The sequence below is a fragment of the Bactrocera dorsalis genome, chromosome 5 (assembly GCF_023373825.1).
Source record: "Bactrocera dorsalis isolate Fly_Bdor chromosome 5, ASM2337382v1, whole genome shotgun sequence".
Lineage (NCBI taxonomy): Eukaryota > Metazoa > Arthropoda > Insecta > Diptera > Tephritidae > Bactrocera > Bactrocera dorsalis.
The window spans coordinates 45,918,997-45,943,329 of record NC_064307.1 but is presented as its reverse complement, the minus strand read 5'-3'; the positions used below and the strand labels follow the sequence as shown (position 1 = coordinate 45,943,329).

Genomic DNA, 24,333 nt, shown 5'->3' with positions numbered 1-24,333 from the left:
TAAACTCAGAAATTGTGAAATTGTTCTACGATTATACCGTTCTATGATGGTATCAAATTGCATAAGATGCTTCTTCAAGTTGAGACTGAAATCGACTCCGTAAAAGTATGGAGGAAGACTGACTCATTGAACTAGTTATTCTGAATTCAGAAATAGATAGACTGCACGAACTAGATTTCGGCGAAATTGTTTAATTATCTATTATCATCTGTTGTGAACCATATTTAAGACTTTATCTTTTTCTTTAAGACCTACGCAAAGTTCGCAGTTTTCGCAGTAGAATAATATCGTAAAGTCACTCCAGTAGCATCATTGCAATATAAATATGTATATAGTGTTATATACTGAAAACACACGTCACAATTTTGAATATTGAAACGGGTGATCCAAGTAGAGGTACTTTTTTCTAAAGCCTTTTTTTGACAGATCACACGTGAGACGTGTCAAGCTGTCATATTATTTTTTAGTTCAGTATTGTTTTGCATTTCATCATGGAAAGACTTCCAACTGAACAACGTTTAAAAATCGTTCAACTTCATAACGAAAATTCACGTTTTGTAAAGAACGTGTTTCACGCGCTTCGCTCAACTTATGGTCAACATAATCGGCTTACTGAGCGTACTATTCGCAGCACCATCACAGATCTTGACATCCAGCATTCATTATTGGATTATGTTAGACCGAATAAACAACGTCCAGCACATAATTAAGAAAATAAAGCAGCCGTAGCTTAGAGACGTATGGAATAACTTCCCCCGTTTTACGTCGAGATCTTAAATTGAAGGCGTACAAAATTCAGCTTGTACAAGAATTGATTTCGCTCGGCTTTCCCAAATGAATGAAAAGTTGTAAGAAGATCCGACTTTTTCGAGCCACATTTTTTTCAGCGATGAGGCTCATTTCTGGGTCAATGAGTATGTAAATAAGCAAAATTGTCTCATTTGGAACGACGAGCAGCCGGAAGATATTCAAGATCTGCAATTTCATCCAGGAAAAATAACGAGTCGGAGAAGTCATCGATGCATATTTCTTCAAAAATGATGCCGATGAGAACGTAATTGTCAATGGCTACCGTTATAGCGCCATGATAACCGATTATTTGACTTATTTGATGCCTGAAACTGAAGCTCGAGATCTCGACATTTGGTTTCAATGGATTTGGTGAGATAACACTTCGATGAGCATCTAATTTGACGATGGGCCTTGGAACAAAACGACACGCGTGTCATTCACCAGTTACCAGTCGAAATTCTTAAATGAGTCATCGAAAATTTAAATCAAAGAACCGACCATCTGAGACGTAGCCGCGGCCAACATTTGAAAGAGATGGGTAATTCTTCAATGAATCGTATATAATTATGACCTCAAAAAAGAGTCTCACCGTATTCTGGCGCCGTGCCCCGCACATTCTTAATGCTAAGCTTAAGAAGCTTTCGTTCTTCTGTTTGGCGACTTCGTGAGGTATTTTACCACAGTACCAATATAATGAAGATTTCATACTGTTACAACTTGCAAGGGTTGAAGTCGAGGAAATACCTTCAGGTACATAAGGTTTTAGTTATATGGGGTCTATGGCAAGTTTTCAACGGATTTTATTCATTCCAAGTAAAATGATGCACCGCTATTAGAAAAATGTTCCTCAGTTTTATTAAGATACCTCACATATTAGCAGATATATACCCGAAAGTTCGAACATTTTTGTATAAGGTATTACTATTATCAAAACAGAATCCTCTCCAGGTTTTAACAGGTTTTAATAAGATATGTCACACATGTCAAAGTCAACTTTATGTACTGGGGTGTACTTAAGGGCATCTTGGGATTTGAACATTTTTGGTTAGCTTTGGACAATTTTTGGTGGCAGGGTAATATAAGTAGTTTAAAAGCACTTTTTGTGCAAAGTTTTATCCCGTTGTATTTATTTTCACACTATAACATAAGAATTTGAAAAGCTGAATTTGGTTGAAATCAGTCGAGCAGGGCCCGAGATATGTGGTTTTACCTAAAAGTGGGCGGCGCCACGCCCATTGAGCTATTTTGATCTGACTCTTTCAAAGTTCTCTCGTTTCAACTCGGAGGTCAAATTTAATATTTCTGGCGTATATATGTAGTTATTGATATGTCGAGCTTTTGTAGCTTTTAACAGTACCGTTATATGGGGAGTGAGCGGAGTTATCATCCACATTCATAATTTTAAGGGGGTATTCTGGTCTAGACGCATGAATTTTAGGCATTTTTTAAACTAAGATAAAAAAAAATTAAAAATATTTTTACCATCAATTTTTTTATATGTTTTTTATTGACATTTTAATAATATAAAAAAAAATTGGAAGAAAAAAAAATCAAAATTCGTCGGGATACAGATACGGGCCGGTGGATTGGGGGCTTCAAAAAAACGGTGCGTCCTGGTTGACGTGATTTCAACCTTTGTAGAGATCTAAAACACGAAGATTCTTCATTAGTAAGGATGTCGTTATCGGGTTGACCATTTTCAAAAAAAAAGATGAAAAAAATAACAAAATGGCGTCGACTTGAAAAAAATTGTTTTTTTACCCGATTTTTCGACCTTTTCGAATTCTTTAAAAATACTTCAAATCAAATTTTTTGGAAATCCAAGGCAGATACGATAGAACATTGTATAAAGAAGATACACACGTATACCAAATTTCAAAGGAATAGTAGAACTTGAGATATCATGTCAACCACCTCAAAAAAAGTAGTTTCGAGAAAAACGGGTTTAAAGTTTTGGAGACAATTCTAGTGAACACGGACGCCACGTCACAAAATCGGCTGTATCTCTGAAAATAAGTCGAATTTTGAAAAATCCTTCCAAGATCATAAATTTTGAAAGCGTAAACTTTCAAAATATGCAAAAAAAAATCGATGTTTTCAAAATCCTAGACCAGAATACTCCGTTAAGACTGTCGGTAGTAGTTCTTATAATATTTTCTCTAGTCGAATTCGGTTTATGTAGCTTTAGTGGTTTAGAAGATATGTTCATTAAACCTATTAAGAGGCGAGGCGAGGCCTACTTTTGATACTGCGATTCCCTGTGCTAAATTAGAGTTTTATATCTTAATTTAGTGCTTAGTTCCGATACTTTATCCGTTTTCGATTAATGGCGTTTTGTGAGCGTGTCAGTGGTCCGTTCATTCCATAATATTGTTAAGAAACTTACTTAATTTCATTTCTTTTGAGCAAAATAAACGCTTTAATGTCAGACGGAAGGTTCAAATGGGTACAAATCACCCTATTATCACTAAAAGATTCTCTCTGAGTTTCTATAGCATCCTCAGATGCGCACCGAAGACGCTTTTGCTGCTGGAGCAGGATATCGAAGAAGAGCTGCTTGTATTATAGGATGTTGATGTAGAGGACCTTTGATTTCAACAACATGACTCTACATGTCATACAGCCAAAGAAATAATAAATTTATTGGAGGAAACTTTTGGTGAGCGCATTAACTCGTGTCGTGAGCTTGTGGCGTGGCCTCAGAAATCATGCGACGGACCGTTGGACAATTCTTTGAGGTTAAGTGACGGCGCTTGTCTACGCAGATAAGACCGAGGCTATTGACGCTTTAGAAGTGCATATTCGGTAAGTTATCGGTAACATACCGCCACAATTGCTGGAAAAAGTGGTTGACATTGGGTCTCTGGTCGAGCCAGCCACGACGGTCACTTGATCGATATCATTTTTAAAACATAATTAAATTTTAATTCTTGGCCATAACATTAATTTTATATGCGTTTTATTTCACGTGTATGAAAAACACCCTTTAAAGCAGCACCTCTTCTGAGCAGTCTTAATTCGAGAAAACTGCGAATACATTGCAACTATATTTAATATATCGATTTTTGGCGTCAGGACACACTGTTAACAGAAAAATACTTCTTCGAAAGTTTCTTAAGATATCAGGTTATAAAGTCAAATGGAAGTTCTCAAAAAATTTTAATTCGCAGATGCCTATCCTACGAGAATGTATCCAATAATGGGTAGGTATAAGTTGCCTCAGTGTATAACAATTGTTAGAAACTTAATTAATTTTAAATCTGTAACTCTATCATATTTAACCTCTAAAATAGCCAAAACGCATTTAACTGTTATTTCCCAACTTGGAAGCATATGCAATGGCGATTCATAGCTCATTTCATAAGTGGCGGAGACACGTACGTACATACATATGGATGAATTAACGTGATACCCCTACTGGTTTCTTGTAGATCGCGGTTTCCGAATTAGGCAGATGGCGCTACAGTTCTTTATCTTCATTAAATACATAAGTAAACAGTCGCAAAAGAGAATTCAATTTAAGATTGACAGGTTCATTTGTTAATACCCTTATTTGTAAATACATTGTTGTCGATTGCTCACTTTGTGTTCGGCGGTGCTCTTTTTGCAGTGTGTTTGTAGCCTATGCATTCATAACTTGCACTTATGTTTGTACATAAGTATGAAAGTATGAAAATTCAATCGACCGAGCAGAAGAGGGCGGAAAACAATATAAGGATTATGCTTTTGAGAATACTACAGCTACATTTCCTGCAGCGACCGACAATCAAATTGTCGAAACTGAAAGTATATAAATGTATTTATATATGTGTATCTATACATATGTATACACAAATGTGTTTGCGTTACTGCATTATTATCATTCTTATCCTGTTATGCAGCCGCTGCGGCTGTCGATTGTCCGAAATTGCATAAGGATCCGTTCTTTTAGGAATTTATTACTTCCACTTGATTATGCATACACATATACTTATGTATGGTATACATGTGAAGTAAAGTAGATGTGTTTGTACAATGTTTACATTTATAAGCGCTAAGCACACTCAAATGGAATTATATAAACTGTATCAATGTGTTTTTTACGCACAAATGTTTTTTGCCAACCAAGAAGATAATTCATTTCGTGGGAAGGAAATGAAGAGCATCAATTAGTCGGTAATACTGAAGCTGAGCTACTTTGACAAATATTTTTGCAGTTAAAGCTTTTGGAGGCCCCAGGGTAAATTGAAATAAAATTGAAAAATTAAAACAAAAATATTAGAGGGCTTGTTTCTGAAGTGTTTCAGTAAATATTGTTAACCAATTTCTGCTGGATAAGCGTTGAGTGTCTGTGAAAGCCTAGCCAAAATCGGTCAAGCCGTTTCAGAGGATAACATTTAAAAAATATTATTTGGAAAAGTGCACAGACAATTCAAGAATATTTCCGGTGATCCATTTGATCACCAACTGTGTGCCGTTAATAAAGGGTGGACCATCTAACGTTTTAAATTTGAATTATCTATATTTCGACATTGGAAACGTCAAATACCATTCGGAAAGTGACAGATATTCAGTAAAAAGTCTAAAATTTACGAAATGGGTCACTATTCACTATTCTACAGTTCGCAGATTGGGCAGAAGATCGTTTGACCGAGGATAGTCAATTTTACCGAAAAATCATCTTTTCGGACGAGGCTCATTTCCACCTCGATGGTTACGTTAACAAGCAGAATTGTCGCATTTGGGGCACAGAAAACCCGCACGTAATCGTCGAGAAGCCAATGCACCCAGCACGAATCACTGTATGGTGCGGATTTTGGTCTGGTGGAATCATCGGCCCATTTTTCTTCGAAAATGAAGAAGGAACCGCCGTAACCATCAATGGTGAGCGATATCGCGAACCGAACCGAATTTTTCTTCAAGCAAATTGAAGAGGAAGACTTGGACAACATTTGGTTCCAGCAGGACGGCGCTACGTGCCATACAGCAAACGCTACACTCAATCTTTTTAATACGTGAATCAATATTCAGCTGAACATTGCCAGGTGTTATTTTGAGTATTTTTAAAGAAGGTAAAAATTATATAGGAAAAATTACTTTTTCATTTTTATTTATTGATTTAAATAAAAGACGGCAGGTCGCCTGGAAAAACTATTGTATCTGGAACATGCAGCATCAACTTATTTGTGTATCAAGGTACCTTGATTACTAAACCAGTTATGATTGAAATAATTATTTTGTGTTTCCGAGAAAATGTTATCAGTTAATTAATTTTTGCATGAACCCATCAGAAGTAGTGCGAAAGTTCAATGCATTGCTAGTTTAGTTGCTCTATGATACCATTCCTAATATCTTGAAAATATTACAAAATAATTATGCTGATTAATATTGTTTATAGTCAATTGAAGTGCAGCCAATTAAAAACGCTTTGTTGATCAGCAACAATCAGCGTAATCCGACTAAAATTACTTTTTCAGCTGCCGAAACGTTCACAATGCTGGAAAGGCCTTCGGTGAGAATTACTTGTCGCAAGGAAGTGTTTTTATACCCTGATCAGGGTATATTATCGTTTGCCACGAAGTAGTAACACCCAGAAGGAAGCGTTGGAGATCCTATAAAGTATATACATTTATTGTATAAATGATCAGTATGTTGAGCTGAGTCGATTTAGACATGTCCGTCTGTCCGTCCATTCGTCTGTCTATATACAAACTAGTCCCTCAATTTTTAAGATATCGTTTTGAAATTTCGCTAACGTCATTTGTCTCTTCAAGACTCATTTGTCGGAACTGCCAATATCGGACTACTTTAACATATAGATGCCATACAAACTGAACGATCGGAATCAAGTTCTTGTATGGAAAACTTTCACATTTGACAATGTATCTTCACAAAATTTGGCACAGGTTATTTTCTAAGATAATAATATAAGATACGAAAAAATTTTTCAGCTCGGTTAACTATAGCATATAGATGCCATACAAACTGAACGATCGGAATCAAGTTCTTGTATGGAAAACTTTCACATTTGACAATGTATCTTCACAAAATTTGGCACAGGTTATTTTCTAAGATAATAATGTAATCTCCGCAAAAATTGTTCATATCGGTTAAATACAGCTATAGCTGCCATACAAACCGAACGATCGGAAACAAGTGCTGGTATGGAAAACTTTTGCATTTGACAAGATATATTCACCAAATTTGTTAAAGATTATTTACTTAGGCAACAATGCAATATCGGTAGAAATTGTTCAGATCGGCTCATTATAGCATATAGCTGCCATACAAACCGAACGATCGGAAACAAGTGCTGGTATGGAAAACTTTTGCATTTGAAGTGGTATCTTCACGAAATTTGACATTGATTACTGCTTAAGGTGATAATATAATCTCCGAAATAATTGTTCAGATCGGATTACTATAGCATATATGTAGCTTTCATACAAACTGAACACATAGTTACTAAAACAAATGCACCTGTGAAGGGTATATTAGCTTCGGTGCAGCCGAAGTTAACGTCTTTTCTTGTTTCTTGTTGTTTCTTGTTTATGCGAATCACGTCCTGGATGGCCACCAACATCAAGTGATGATCAACACGTCAAAAAAAGAAATTGGTGCTTGAGAAACGACAGTTAATAGTTCGTTCGATTATCGGAAGTATCAGTGGCAACCATATTGAAAGATCATTTGGGCCTTAGAAAAGTAAAAGTACGATTTTTTCGAAAAACAGCGTTGCGTTAACGTCTGTGAACCAATGCTTTCCGACTATCAGGATGTCATGAAATGTATTATTACTGGTGTTGAGTCTTCGATCTATTCTGACGACCCGGAAGCAGAAGATCAATCGGCCGAATATCGTTACCAAAGTGAGCCGAAGCCGAAACAAACACGTCAAAACAGAGATATCAAGTTAATGTTGACAGATTTCTCCGATTATCGAGGTGTGGTGCACTCCGAATTCCTTCCGACCGGCCAAACTGCATTGAAGCTTCACGAGTTTTTCAATAAATTTTCAACCAATATAATGCCGCAACCACCGTATTCGCCTGAATTGGCTTCGTGCGACTTATGACAATTCAACAAACTCAAACGACAGCTCCGGGAAAACCGTTCTGAATTAATTGAAGATATGTGAATCGCTTTGCATATTGAAGGCTATTCCGGAAATTGACTTTAACAACTGTTTCGAGGATTGAAAAAAACGTTGGCACATATGTAGTATTTATTGGTGCTGTTCGCAATAATTATTGTTAAATTGCCGTGATTATATTGAATTGGAAATTAATCTTTATAAATTCTATACCAATATTTATTTTTCACTGTATATTTCAGGTAATGTAAAATTGGTTTGCTTGTCGAATGGAATACGTGCTCCACCACAAATCGATGCTGGAAAAGGTTACTCGGCGTAGAGGTTGCAGTATCGGGAAGTGTTAGAACTAAGGTCTTCCTCAAATTTCAGTTGATGACGATAATTGTAAAACCCAGAAGGATATGTCGGAGACCCTATGTATGAAGTATGATTAGCGTGACGAGCATGATTTATTTAGAGATGTCGTCTGTCTGTTCATCTGTATATGTATAAATGAACTAATTTTTAGATATCGATTATATCATCATATGTTATTATTTAGATCGGACTAGATCTAGATTTAGCTCTTTATTTTGTACTGCCACTTAATATCACACAAAATATAAAATATATTCCGAAGCAGAAGAAATAAAAAAAAATTAAAAATTGCTTTGTAGGGGTTAGACCAAGGTTTCGACCAATTTCATCCTCATTTAACGCTAAAGCATATTGCCATCAGAAACAAAAAGTTAGGTTAAATTATTAAATTATTAAAATATATACATTTAATTTTTACTGATGTAATTGGAACTAATTTAATTTATTTTACTTTATTCGTATATTAGAATAACGAAAACATATACAGGGTTCTGGGCAATTCATGAACCGATAATATGAGAAATAGAAGTCCGCCCATATTACAATCGATAGACAGCGCGAAGGAAAACCTGAACCAAGTTTTATCAGACATCTCAATTTCAGTAAATCAATACGTATCGTCAGCGTCATCATTTTGATATATAAAAAAGTTCCCATCAACAAAATAAACCGAATATATCTTACACTTACAACCCCTACTTGTTGCCATATTTGATTAGATCCAATTTTTTGAAAAAATTGTTATAATCATCAGTATTGACTTTCTTAGGTGCGTAACTGCCGTCGGTGAATCCGGTGCTCCACTATCACAGCTAAATTGCTTAGTCAAAAAAATATTAGTATTACTTATCTTACTACAAGCTTGGAAATCGTCTTGATTGTTTAGCAGTTGTGATCGAGTGATCTAATTGTGCTATAAATATTGTTATCAATAGCATATTAGAGTCGGTCATACTTAAAAAACTCGTACATTTAATTATAGATGACTGGGTATTCTTTTTATAGCATTCAAATACTATATATTCATAGTGAATGCAGAACTATGTACATTTTTTCTCCAGATATTTCGGGGATGCAGTTACCAAAAACTAAATTGTAAATTATACGGTCGCTTAAACACCCTTACCGCAAAAACTATAAGTGTTTCGATCCCTCTATGTTTTTTACCATACAACAAATGTGTGCCTATATAAAGATGGGGATGTCTACATACATATGTATGTATACTTATGTACACATAAGTATATATTGCAATAAAACCATTTGGTCTGGTGTCAGTGAGAGCATAATTAAGCAATTTTTTACCTCCAATAGCGATGTGTGCAACTCAACAACTGGCAGCATAAATCATCCCGTTGTTCGCACGTTGTGCATACACACACATATACAAATACAATTTTCTAGTCAGTCATTAGTTTGTTTGCTTGTTCGTTTCATTGCTATGCATGACAATTTCAGGAACACCAAATTTAACTTGTGATATGGAAATGCAGAAGAAATTCCCGCCCAGAAATCACACCAAAATGTGGCAACCGATTATTTGCGGAAAACAATCGTTTTTTACGACCGCGTGTATATTTTGAGTATATGTACATACATACATATGTATAAAGGCTTTAGCTATTGACTTAATCTTATAGTCCTACAGAACATGGATAATTGATTTACTTTTATTGAACCAGTCTAATTTTAATAAAACGAAACTGTAAGTATTAGGTGTCGAATACTCATTCGCTTACTCGTATTTACATATACATACATACATATGTATACAAAAATTTGTATACGAATACGTAATGGTGGATTTGGTGAATGGGCGAACATTCTACATCCTCAGCAAATTTTAGTGGATAAGGATAGTGAAAGTGTATGTATACTCCGTGGACATACATACATATGTATATAATAGGCGTATGTGCTAATCGAAAAAACCATGATCAAGCATTAAACTCATACTTCCAACCGACCGGTACAACCTTCAACAAGGAATACTCTTTGTGTTTTATGCGTCGTTTGCGCGAAGCTATTCGTTACCCGGAATTATGGGCCGACAACTCTTGGCTTTTGCACCACGATAAAGCACCGTCGCAACAGCATTGATTCTTCGTGAGTTCTTCGCCAAATTTTTAACCAATATACATACTGTTGCAACCACCGTATTCGCCAAATTTAACTTCAGAAAACCTTAACGACCACTCCGTGAAAACCGCTTAGAGTCAATTGAAGACTATTCTGGGAATTGACTTTACATATACCGCATATATCACACTCACATGAGGTCAATACATAGGCTGCTATATATATCTCTGACGTGGGCAACGCTAAGTGTTGCCAGGTGCAATCTGACATTTCCATTGGAAAGTTTGACATTTGTTAGCATAACATCACTCAGAACGTTTTGTCATTTAATCGTGAAATGTTTTATCTACAGGGAATTAAAAAAAATTCATCTCGGCCAAAAAATGGAATTAACTCGTGAACATTTTCGTGCGATCATTTTTCACAACTTTCGACGTGGATAATCCACGACAAGAGTGCATCGTTGAACTAAAATCTTTGTATGGCTATGAAGCACCATCCCATAGCACTCTAAAAAACTGTTACAACGAATTCAATCGTGGCCGACGCTCGCTCAAAGAGGAATTCCGCGAAGTTCGTCCAAAAACAGCCGTTGTGCCAGAAAACATCGATGCCGTACGTGAACTGATAATGCAAGACCGTCATGTAACATACCTTCAGATAGAGGCATGCCTATGCATTTCTCCCACCAGCATACATTCGATATTGCATGAACACCTGGCCGTAAAAAAGTTTGTTCTCGTTGGATCCCGCACAATTTGACAATCGCTCAAAAGAAGGCTCGTGTGGATTGGTGTAAAGAAATGCTGAAAAAATACGATCGCGGTGCTTCAAAAGACGTTTATAAGTTCGTCACAGGTGAGGAATCATGGATCTATGCGTATGAGCCCGAAACAAAACAGCAATCGACCGTGTGGGTCTTCCAAGACGAGCCAAATCCAACGAAAACAAAAAAAAAACATTTTCGTTGATAAATATGCCTATTTTCATTATTAGGCCAGAAATATATATAGCAGCTCTCGTAGAAATGAGAGAGCGTGTTTTACTAAAACAGTGTATTTTTTGACTAACATAATTTATATTGGGCGAAAACTTGACCTAGCCCACATTTAACAGACACATGTATGTATATGTAGGAAACATCCGGGTGACTTTACTTCATATGTTTAGTGATGGTATGGTAGGTGTCTTAATGAATCTCTGATAACATTTTCTTAGTATGTGAATGTTAATAAATAGTATGTAGTATTGGCAAAAATAGATAAAATAGGGCCGACGTTACCTTCAACTCTCATATTATATACTACATACCCATAAGATTATCGTTCTAACGTTTCTAACAAACCCAATGTGTATGAGTTATATACTATACATAAATTATTAAAAATATATTTTAGCTGTTTCACAAGAGAAAAAAATCATAAAAACGAGCCTTGTTTTACACGAATTAACCTTAATTCCCCTCTCAAGTACGTATAAGAATACAAAAACGACAGGGGCTCAGAGCTTACTTCTCACTTAGATTTATACATACATACGTATGTATTCTTTCGTATCAAATAGTTATGTACCTTCGAAGGTTTTAGCGACTTATGTAACAATATTTTGACAGACGTTCGTTTGACAACATCAAACGTCAATTTAAATTTACAACTTATTATCGTTGCCATAACTGCAAATTCATGTTGACAAACCCTTTAATCGTTTTCGCTACATTTTTTACTCATTTAAATTACCCCACTTCGGATGATGTAACGATTTTGAGCTGCAGAAAACGCAAATTGTCGGATCATAAACACAAATTGAAAAAATTACCATCTGTCAAAATTCACGACACCACTTCACAAAAGCCTGTGTACCTTCAAATGTTGATATACCCAACCTCTCAACTCAGGCAGACCCACAAATGTGTGTATGTGTGCTCAATTGTAATCTCTTGAATCCTTTGTTACAAATAGAGTGTTTAAACAATTTGCTGATTGAATCGGGTGTTCGTTCGTCTTTGCTGCGCTAACCTGTCGACTTTATTGGCTTGTGGATATATGTATGAAGCTATATAGTATATGATACACATGGACAAATATCAAGAACAACGCACAATTAGGCTTGTGAGTATTTATTTATTTTACATTTGTCCCAGTCTACACTTTTTATGGGCGCACCGAGTGCCAAACGTTAAACTAGCCTAATGACAAATGAGTGACTTGAGAATGTGCGAAATGTGTGACCAGATGAGGGTGCGCAATGCGGCCGACGATTCTTTAAAGTTTGAAATGTTGTATCCATTAAATTGCGCTATTACACCCCCAATTAGTTCGAAATTGGCCGCATAACCACGTAGAATGGTTTGCTAATATAGGGTTTGCTTGTTAAAATGCATTGTTGTTGTTGCGTTTCATATACCCGGTTTATTTAAGCATTAGCATAAATTTCACCTACTTCTTTTTATAACATGCGGATGCATTAGGTGGGTCCTTATCTAAACGAAAATCAAAAATATTTCTCTTTTACTTTTTAAAAAGATTTTAATGTTGATTAATAAAGTCACACAAATTATACTAAAGCCAAGCAAGATATGTATAATACCTAGTTGCAAAAAGGCAATTCTTTGTTTTTTTTTTTCTATAAGTGAATTATAATCGTAAGGGTGTTGTCTTTAGACCTGTGTTACTTGATTTATACTAAGCTTGGTTTGCTATTTCATTATGAACAGACTTACTCTGGAACAACATTTGCAAATCGTGCCAATTTATTACTAATACAAGATGGCTACGAATCCCGATTTATACAAAAAAAAAATTGTTCAGCGATAAAGCCCCCTTTTGGTTGAAAGGGTACGTCAATAGGTAAACAAAATTTCGCATTTGGAGTGATTATAATCCACAAACCTGTCGCTTAAAAAATCAGTATTTGTTGTGCTCTATTGGCAGAAGGAATCATTGGTCCATATTTCTTCAAAACTGAACCCGGTCATGACGTCACAGTCGTGGGGAACGCTATAGAACCATAATGGATTTTCGTGGCTGAATTAAAGGATGTTGATGTGGACAACCTTTGGTTCGAAAAGGAAGGAAACTTTGGGTGAGCGCATTATCTCGCACCCTGTGGCGTGGTCTTGACCTTTGGGGTTTTTTTTGTGAGGGTTATATGAAGTTAATAAATTTGAAAGGAAATCATTTGATGTATTAAACATATATCCATATTCCAAGTTTAATGCATTTTAAAAAATAAGTCTAATTTAGGTCGTGGAATTTGATTATTCCTCGAGATAACAACAGCGCGCCTGTTATTTCTTTTTCCGTTATTTGGCGTAGATACCAAGTGCAGCCAGGTACTTCTCCACCTGATCTCTCCAACGGAATAGAGAGATTAGGATTACATTATCCTAAAATTTATTAGACTTTTAAAGCGTATTTATATTTTAAAAGAAATTAGTTTCAGAGTTTCAGTAATCCTTGTAGCACTTAATCATATTGAAGCTTCACGCACAAAATTGTGTTGCCCTAATAATGAAGCAATCACGCGTACGAACGAGTACGCACACATTATACACACACTAATATTCAATATAGTCAATAAAATTTCAAAAAATAAACTGTATTACTGGTTATCAGTTCATTGCATAAATAAAATCTAACCGGTTCATTGAATCGTCTCTGGTTTCTTTTAAAACCTCTTTGATCATAAAAGAATTTCTGATCACAATTTAAGATTTTTCAAACCTTTTTTCGGCCAATGTACATAAATATGTAACATCAGTATTATCAAAATGTAGATTTTAGCATTTAGTGATTATAATAAAAATCGGTTAAAGGAAGCGTACTAACTCATATGGAAAAGGAGACATAAACTAAACCAAAATAGAAATATTAGCATAAAGTCGTCCACCGAAGTAATGGAGATACATATGTATGTGATATGGTGGGTTGTGCCACGCCCATCGTCCAGCTTTGACATTAGCTTTAAAAAGGTAGTTTGTACCGTAGATGTCTGTGGTGTTTTTAGATATTTATTTATTTATCGCTCTTTTAGTTTTTTTTTAACAAAGCCATTTATGTGGAGTGGGCCAGGATATCAGTCGTCTATTTCCACTAACTTGATAGAGGAGCGCAAAGATTGTATTTAGTTTTCATAACTTCGGACATACATACATATGTATGTACATTAAACCTATAAGAGGGCAGGGCCATGCCCACTTTTTGAAAATTTTCACTTCGTATGTTCTTCACTTCTGCGATCTCCTGTACCAAATTCTAGTATTATATCTTAATATAATGCTTAGTTTATTCTTATAAGAACTATTTTTGGAATAATGTGCCTTTAGCGATGAAAGCAAAGGTATTTGAAATGAAAACCAACGAGAATTTTGAGTGGCAAGAAATCAACACTACTTTATCACGTACCCAAGGCTTTGGATCACACCCACAATCTCAGAGACTTATCCTCACCGATCATATAAACAACTGGACATACAAATTAGAAAAAGGACAATCTGCAGAAAAGAATAATGTGGAATATAACGGGATAAAATTTTCCCATCTTATAACTATAAATTGTCCAAATCCAAACAAAACTATTCCAAGCCCCTATGTAACAAATATGTGGACCCGGATTGGTCAATGTATGGGATATACAATTAAAACTCAGAGAAAATCCTCTTCTGATAATAGTACTCTCTCTGAGCCCCCATATATGTACATAATATAAAGATTTTCGAACTTCCATGTGACCATATACCGCATATATCGGTCAACATGTAAGTTATCACAATGGAAATAAGAGAGCGTGATTTACTAATAAAAATGTATCTTTGTTCTTAAAATAAATAAAATTGGTTGCAACCTAGACCTGTGTTACTGGCAAAAACAGATACAATCGAGTCAATATTACCCCCAATTACCACATTTTCCTGAAGTAATTTCCGGAGCTTTGATTCTTGCAAGTTGCAAGAGTATAAAAATGTTTCAATTAGTTGAAGGTCCGTTTCTACCGGGACATACATATGCTGTACAACGCCAAGTGCTTCAACCCGTAATAAAAATAATATTTCAATATAATAAGTAGTTATATGAAGACGAAGAAGCACGAAGAAAATTGTATTAATGGAAACGTTGTCGATTTACTAAGGAATTTTGATTTCATTTTACTATTGGCCTTAAATGCAGCGTCGCACCGCTCGATTCCTATCTTAGGGTATTGGAATGCAAAACTCTTTCGTCAAACAGCGTTGCATGTAATCGGGCTGGTAACTAAAATTTTCGCATTTGGGGTGATTGTAATCCACAAACCTGTCGCTTAAAAATTCGGTGTTTGTTGTGCTCTATTGGCAGAAGGAATCCTTTGTCCATATTTCTTCAAAAATGAACCCGGTCATGACGTCACAGTCCATGGGGAATGCTATATAACCATAATGGATTTCCGTGGCTAAATTAAAGGATGTTGATGTGGACAACTTTTGGTTCGAAAAGGAAGGAAACTTTGGGTGAGCGCATTATCTCGCACCCTGTGGCGTGGTCTTGACCTTTGGGGTTTTTTTTGTGAGGGTTATATGAAGTTATAGCTCATCTCCGATGGCATCGAACTACAGGGTATCTCTAACATTTTAGTTGTAAGCATTACAAACAACCGTTAAATGAAAACTATAACACTTTTTTCAAAGTATTGAGATAATAAACAATATTTTAGTAAAAGTCAATGAAAGTTAGACAATGGGTGTCGGAGCATTGACAACAATTTCTTATTTTGGTGCTGGCTGTGTCTCAATCACATTCATTTGCGCGGTATACTTAGTAAATCTGTAAACAATTAACATAAAATGCAGAATATACTATGTAGAATCTATGTACATATGTGTGTTTATACTCTCGTAGCACGTTGAACCCAGCGCTTGATTCAAACTTTTAATTTGATATTGTTGTTGTTGTTACTCAGGTCAAAAAAAATTATTGAGCCTGTGTTTTACCTAATTTATTCTACAAAACGAGAATATTTACTTTTTAAACAATTACATATAGCGATTTCACTATTTTTGATTTTCGCGGGCTCTTGACGTTAAAAGAGAAGGAAGAGCACGAAGATAGCGTTGCTTGCTTGTAAAAAAAATACAGGAAAGTAAAGAAGAAAAATTTAAAGATTTGGGATGCTGATTGAGCTTACCTGGATATTTACATGCTAAATATCAGGACAAAAAATGAGCTCCACAAATGTCACACAACTCTTGCAGATATATTCTGGAAGGTGAGTTTATTTCCTCTTCGTTATAGCAATTAACAACTACATACATATATACGAGTATAACATTAATTAGGTCGAAAAAAGGCACGGTTTATTGTGGGCTGATACAGGATATTGTAAGCGGGTGTAAGAACAGCAACGAAGTTTACAGTGCCGTGAATTTTGAGGGAACTGTTGATCAACTCTGAAATATTTGAAGAATTTGTTTCCAAAGCTTTCAGAGGCGATAAAAAGAGGAGTCTTTGTAGGCCTTCATATAAAAAAAATTACGGGTTGTGATATTTTCCTGAAGTTACTTAGCAACGAGAAAAAAAGCCTTGAATAGGTTTAAGGCAGTAGTTTCTTAGGAAAGCATGGGATTGACAATAATGACGAACTGATCACTGACATGATTTCAAATGTCTCCATCATCGGATGCACATATTACATTTCTATTTAGAGATATTATGGGAGCTTCTTCGGAAGAACAAAGAGCACGCACGGGTACTGTTACCCCCTTAAACCTAATATGAGAAATCCAAACTTTCGGTCATCGTTCGTCAGTCCATGATAAATTAAGATATTTTTGTCAAACTTAGTATACGTATTCCTGAACACTCTTACAATTTTGAGAGACTTATGGTAACAGTACTAAATCCGTAAATACAAACGAATACCAGATGTGTGTCACCCACTACCAGCACTTTCCCATGTAAGCAACGTAGTATTTTGCGAAACTTAAATTTTTGCATGCAAGGAAGGAGTTCTGCCACTTAATTTGATTACCTTTCTAGTAGGTCCATGCCTTGAAACGCCCCATGTTTCGGTCTAACGACAAAATGCAAAATATGAAAGGTATGAGACACCATTCCCTAATCATGGTAACTTTATATAAACAGATATTTTGAATTGTCAAACTCTCGTGAATGAAACAAAGTGTAAACCAAACTTTTAACAAAACTAAGGGTTTTATTTTAACATGTCGCCTTACAGCTTTCTATATATGTGTACATATAAATATGTATGCTAAGGTAACACAATATCTGAAATATAGCTGAATACAAACTGACCCATCAAAAGCAAATTTAAAATAAAAAATTTGTACCTGCTTCGGTTCAGTCCAACTTAATGTTTTTTCTTGTTTGTATTAACGTTTACCCGAAGAGTTAAACTTAAAAAAATATAATAGTAGAATATCACAGAAACTTATTTCAGTGTAGATTCTATGTAATGTAATAGCTTTTTATTAATAAATTGAAATTTCTTTAATTTTTTTCTTCTCTGTTCGAATGGAACTCTCATTGCAAATAATTTTGATTTTTAAACATTTAACCTATTTGTGTGATGGAGGTAGTAACAGCGCATATTTACATATGTAAGTACCTTTTGGATATACAACATATACATACGTAAATATGTTATCTCTAACATATGGTTTGTACACACCTGTTTGCACAAACTGTGCAATTACATATGATTGTCAAATTATTGCGTTTCTAAGGAAATTTGTCTTAATATTATAATTTATACATTATTTTGTGATTTTTTTTTTATTTTACTGTTTTTTACTTATTTTTAGTGTAAATATTTTTTTATAAAATAGCATTGATTACTTTATACTCAGCTACATTTACAATATACATATATTAAGAAAATATATGGAATAGGAAACTCTGTTACTGTCTTATAACGGCTCTTGGAATTAGTAAAAATGACATTTTCTTTGGTCTCTTTTGTTATCTGAACTGTTGATAAAATATTTTTAGAACGCGAAATCAATGCTAATTTGATCGGTATGAATGTAGATAGTACTACTCGAAATTGTTTTAAAGCTGAGATGATCGCTAATCTGAAATCTGGGAAGGCGGACGCTTCCATCAAAAAGCGTGATAGCCAATGGGAAAATGAGGTTGTGCAGGTAAACAAGGAAAAAGTCTAATTAATATAAAAAATTCCCGTAAGGCACAGACCACAGATACAGCTGTTGGTTAAACTGACCGATCATATTCAAGACAAGCATCTTTATAAAATATGATTTTTCTTTATTAAGTAACCATAAATCGAAGTAAAAGTTGTTTTCCATTTTGCATTTGATTTAAATTTAGTTACACTTAAGTATATTTGCTATAAGAAATGCACCTTTGAAGGGTATATATTATTCAGCGTAACAGATGTTAACATTTTTTCTTCTTTTGATTTAAGGACAGAACCACGTTTCCCGATATTATTGCCCTATCTTATGGAGATCGATTTATACCCCGTCGATATTATTCCCAGCGCTTAAATCAAAATCTTAAGTTTGCAACCAAGAATATGGAAAAAGATGTTCTGAAAGTGGTATGTATTGACATTGAACAAAAATTATTATTTTTTTAACCAAAAAATTCTTATTCAGCATTTTTCAGCTAATTACTGGAGGCAAAATAGCCTGAAGATTGCAATCAATAAGACATTCGAGTTGAAAGAAGATAGAATTCTACAACTTAGTGATCAAGTAGTAAAAGGTTTGGAAGGTCGCTCCAATGTACTTCGACGACTTGATGTACATGGTGATGAATACGATTGGCGGTGTATTCCGCGTTCAAAGCCTCTAGCATTTGCTGAAACCACACACGACTCTCCCGGTTTTGATTCGATGTTCGGTAATCCTGATTAATAGTTTATATTGTCTTAAGAAATGTATATATTCTGCAATATTTTCTAAATACTCACCTATTTGTTAGATCCAAATATGGTGGATTGGTCGGTGAATGGACAGATTGTAGCTTCTTTCGGACAAGACTTGATAATTTGGAAACGTACGGATGATGTTACTATGTTGTTCAATGTAAAAAGTATAAAGTCTTTGGCATTTTCACCGGATGGCAAGACTCTTGCAATTGGATGCAAAATAAATGAATATCCAGGTAAGACGTCCCAAATGACGTGAACATAATTAAAGTTCTAGAAATATTTAATATAAATCAGGTAAACTATTTAATGTATAAGGGGTTATAACATGCATATATGTATGTATGTTGTGACAGAAAGGTACCAACGCAAAATATTTAATTATTCATCAATATTTATATTGTCACCTTTAAAGTAATTCCCACCAGATGTAATACACTTATGCTGACGATTTTTTCAGTCATCGAAACACTTTTCATGATCACTTTTTGGGATGGCTTTCAGCTCCTTCAGCGAATTTTGTTTTATCCCTTCGACCGATTGAAAACGCAATTTCAGTTTGGGCAACAAGAAAAAATCACAGGGTTTTGTTTTGGTTTCGCTTCGTTCTAATTCCCTCCATTCCGATAACTGTTGACTTGTTTGTATGTCAAACTCATAAACTCATGTCTCATCGGCAGTTATATTGCTCTCCAAGAATGTGGAATTCACACTATTAAACATATACCAAGAAGGCCTGTTTACAGTACTCTTTTTGAAAAATTTCAGCTTTATCGGGGCGAGTCGAGAATGAATGCGTTTCATAGCCAAAATATCAACCAAACGCATTCGATTACTACGTACAATTTTCTAGCACCATATCCTTTACTTTTTTAATATTTTCATCAGTTGAAAAGGTCGAAGGTCGTCCAGAACGAGAACGCATGTCTTCAACGATCTCTCGACCGTCTTTGAAGGCTTTTTACCACTCGTAGGCTTGCGCTTTAGAATCACCATAACCATTTTCCAACATTCTCAACGATTCTGCACACACGAAATTTTATTAGAAATCCAAAATTGGAGACAAATTCTTTGTTCAGTCAATTAATGACGTTATTGAAGTATGGAACCCTCTCTTACTTGATTTTAATAAAATTAAGTGATTTGGACCGTAAACATATTCTGTATGTTCTGCTGATGCTCGCCAACATAATTTGTTATTTTCATCCGTTGCTAAAAGCAACTAAAATTGTATTAAATTATACATTAATTATGTTAATGTTAATAATTATTTCTTTCAGTGTTGGAACTGTGGAAAGTTGTTAATTCAACAAAGTCTTTGGTTATAAATGGAAAAGTATTCTCCGCAGACCACTCAGACCTACATTGCTTGATATGGAACCACTCAGGATCACAAATTATATGTGGAACAGGTTTAGGTTGTTTATACGTTCTCTCCGTGCCGGATTTAAAAGTAGTAAGAAAGGTTCGGCGACATAAGTTGCCGATCAACAGAATAAAGCTGTCACCGAATATGAGATACATTGCCAGCGGAGATACAAGTGGAGACATTGTGGTCTATAATTGGAGCTCCTGTGATGTGTATCTGGTAGTTTGTTCAAAACGCAAATTGCACACTCATTTCGATTGGCACCCCTGGAATGGAGATGACTTGGTTATAGGTAAGTACTTAGAATAGTTGTATTAGTAATGTTTTATAGTTATATTACAGTTTTCATTTTTATATTCTCGCAACTTTAAAACATCAAAGTCAAAAATTTTTAATTAAAACTAAAGCTATAATACCCTTCAGAAATACAATGTTTCCATATAAGAACTTTATATAGATCGTTCAGTTTGTATGACAGATACATACATATATACTACTTATATTTAATTTATGATGTTCAGGGTATAATATTTGAATATTTTCTAGAATTAATCGAACGACCAATTGCTAGTATAATTCATCCGGCCTTTGTGGAAAGTATTTTTTTGTTTTATTTACATAAATACATACATTATTTTATTGCTTTATACATAAATATCTCTATATTTTAAGCCGAAACAACACCAGCATCGATCGTAGTTCTACACGTCCCAAGCAAAGAAATAGTGGCATACTACCAGAGGATGGACCGAAGAATTATTATCACCTATATCACCTTTAGTAAAATTACGGCTGAACTTCTTGTGAGTGTTTCCATGGCAGGTAAGTGATATGGCGCTAACTCAGTATGTTATTGGAATATATATTGTTTGTTTTAATATTAACAACACATTTTTGCAAATTATAAAATTAAGATACAAAATTGTTATTTGGTACAACGATTATTAGGAAGGCACACCTGTGGTTTGAAAGTATTTTCAAACTGGAAATGGTGCCCCCCAAAAAAGTTGAATGTATATTTTTCCCAAACACTCAACATATATTAACCACCCCCTCAGGCGGTGTGAAAATAGGTAAATTGGATGATAACCTCAACCACTCGCCATATACCGATAATGCTGAAAAATACTAAAAGTGCGATAAATCAGTAATTAAATACGTCAGAAGCATTAAATTCCACATCTTATATCATATAGGAGGGCCTCAGAGGATTCGTGGACAAAGAGGGTGCCACCGCCCAATGTTAATCCTTTACCTCAGTACTACTTCACCAAATTCGGTGCGTAGCATAACCTTTAACATACATTCTTATGTTCATTTAAAAGATTCCGACTGTAAACACGCTTACTTCCATTGGAACACCTAGCATTTTCAAATGTTATCCTGTTTAATGACCTTATCAAAACCAAGCTTTGCACTAATAGATCAACTCGTTCTGATCCAAAAATTTCCGAATCGGATCATACCTATTTAAGCCCTCAATTACCCAATATGTGGACCCCTTTTTGCCGAAAATATCGGTCAATCCGTGAGATCTTGTGTAGAAATTCGGAAATACGATAATATACATCTAATATACATAGAATTCATCCTGTTCATTTATAGGCATATAATATGTAGGTAGGTGTGCTGCCCTCATTGGCTCAATTAGTGCTGAACGCGACATTTTGATGCACTTCCGTTGGTCTTTATACTTTTGACATCTCGTCGTGATGTTGATGGGGTTTTGAGAGGATTGTCGGTGCCACATCCCTGTCATAGGCCACGTGGTATGAAATAAGAAAGAAGTTACTTCTCTATTCTTCCACTGTCACCACCGTGATAACTGCTGTCCTGTTACCTTTATTTTATTTGTAAAATATGTTCTATCTGCTGCTGTTTAGCACCTTGACCGCGTTCTCTTTCACCCAGGGCTCTCGGATCCTGTCAGATTGGCTGTAGCACTTTTTGAGTGCTGCAGTTTTGTCTGCACGCATCTATGTTTTTGTAGCATTTAGCTGCTCTTTTAATGTTTCATCCCGGTATCCATGGCGTCGTCGGCCGCTTCCGTTTCGTTTACGTCAGCCGCTTTTTCGCCTTGAAATATTTTCCACCTAGCCATGCGTACGCCGAAGCTGATTTTATTATCAGCTTTCGATAAAGTCCCTATCGACTCTTCACATATGGCAACAAGTATTGGTTTATTAGATTAGTTTGGTTTCCTATCTTTAATCAGCTGCCAGTCGTTTATGCCAAGTATAGACTTCTGCAGCTTGATACAACATAATATTTTTATTTCTTCTTCATTCACTGAGGTGCCGACAGCCTGGTCTATGGCAATCTTACCCAGAATAAAAACTGCTCTTTGGTACCGGCTTTTCCTCACTTGGTTCCTTTGTTTTTCTTTCTTTTCTGTTGTTGAAGTCATTATCCCTGTCAAAGCGTTAGTCGTCAATGTGTTAGAGGCTGTTGTTTTTTATTTTCTTTACTTGTGTTCATTCTGTTCGCACTAGTCAGCCGGAAGTGGTTGGTCACTCGTCCGGGCGTCAGAGGGGACCCTTAACGCTCAACTATTCGATTATCGCCATCCAGCCATCAGCACGGCACCTCGACACCTTGGCTTAGGGTGGTATTGGTACGAGTATTTTGACACTTCTAAAAACAGGAGATGAGCGTATAACCAAGAGGTTCATTCATTCATATTCTAATTGTGGGAATTATAAGATATCCCTGTTCCTTTTTGGGTTGCACCTATTACTATTACTTAAGCCACTTCGCCACGGCAAGTCGAACAACGCTAAAGAAGAAGAAAGTAGGAAAGAATAAAAAACATGTGAAGAAAGTTAAAGGCATGACTTTTTTTGTTTTATATTAACGTTTTGTATATTTCTACATATAATGTGATTTATCATTCAAACGAATTTTCGGCAGGAACATTTTGTATCAGCACAATATGAAAACAGTTTTGAATTTGTTTCTTAAAGGCGACGATGGTTGCTGGGATTTCAAAATTCTCGTCATGTCTTCCTTGAATCGTGTTGTAGATTTGCTATGCATTCCGGAAAGTGGAGTTCGTTTCGTGGTGTGGAGCCCTGACGGTACCCGATTGGCGACATCCGGCAATGATGAAACATTAACAATATGGAACTTTTGCGCCGAAAATAAAACTGAATACGGTCCGAGTGTATCGAGGGAAAATACATGTGAATTGAATTCTAAGTTTGGTTCCGTATTCAACTTTTGGAATTGTCTTAAGTAGTTTACTAATCGGAGATGTAATAAGAAAATTTTAACTTGTGTATATATGTATGTACTTGTATGAAAATGTATGTAAGTTTTATTGATATTTGTTTTTCCTATATTTGCACACATATGTATGTACTTATTGGTTATTTCTACTAAGGGTTTTATGGAAAACTGAAGATGGTGTGCTTATATTAATTTTTGTATTTTGTTATTATATTTATTATACTGAATTTGTTCAAAATATTCAAATTAATAACAATTATGTCACCCGAAGTATATACAATTATTTAATAATTACATGTAAATAAAAACAAAAACAAATAAAAGAATATTTTTAAACCACAGCCGAGGACCGTCAAGCAGTAAATATAGTTTGAACAAGAAAAAAAACGTTAACTTTGCTTACATCGAATACAGAATACCCTTCCCAAATAAAAAAGTTTCCCAACTAGAATTTGATTTTGATCGGTCAGTTTGTACGGCGACTATATGCTACAGCGTTTCGATCTCAAAAATTACTTTGAATTTTACGTTGTCTTTTAAAATATTCTTT

The 24,333-nt window shown here is 35.2% G+C and overlaps 1 protein-coding gene and 1 long non-coding RNA gene across 2 annotated transcripts; both read left to right on the top strand.

Moving 5' to 3' along the window:
- The first annotated feature begins 1,328 nt into the window (after positions 1-1,328).
- LOC125778737 (uncharacterized) lies at positions 1,329-6,122 on the top strand. The gene is made up of 2 exons (XR_007422890.1): positions 1,329-5,843; positions 5,902-6,122. It is a non-coding gene; the product is annotated as an uncharacterized LOC125778737 (long non-coding RNA).
- A 12,082-nt stretch (positions 6,123-18,204) lies between these two features.
- Positions 18,205-24,153, top strand: LOC105233972 (protein cortex). Its single transcript, XM_049457739.1, has 7 exons — positions 18,205-18,434; positions 18,719-18,853; positions 18,912-19,158; positions 19,240-19,422; positions 20,467-20,847; positions 21,228-21,377; positions 23,519-24,153. Exons 1-7 carry the CDS (start codon positions 18,312-18,314, stop codon positions 23,791-23,793), a joined length of 1,494 nt encoding a protein of 497 aa, XP_049313696.1. The 5' UTR covers positions 18,205-18,311; the 3' UTR covers positions 23,794-24,153.
- Positions 24,154-24,333: the final 180 nt, after the last annotated feature.

What these genes read in the sequence shown, in the direction of transcription:
- LOC105233972 (XM_049457739.1), top strand. Translation starts at nt 18,312, where the DNA reads ATGAATGTAGATAGTACTACTCGAAATTGTTTTAAAGCTGAGATGATC. An exon ending in CGGTTTTGATTCGATGTTCG is followed by an intron (nt 19,159 to 19,239) that starts GTAATCCTGATT and finishes CCTATTTGTTAG; the next exon opens with ATCCAAATATGGTGGATTGG. An exon ending in TGTGAGTGTTTCCATGGCAG is followed by an intron (nt 21,378 to 23,518) that starts GTAAGTGATATG and finishes TGTTTCTTAAAG; the next exon opens with GCGACGATGGTTGCTGGGAT.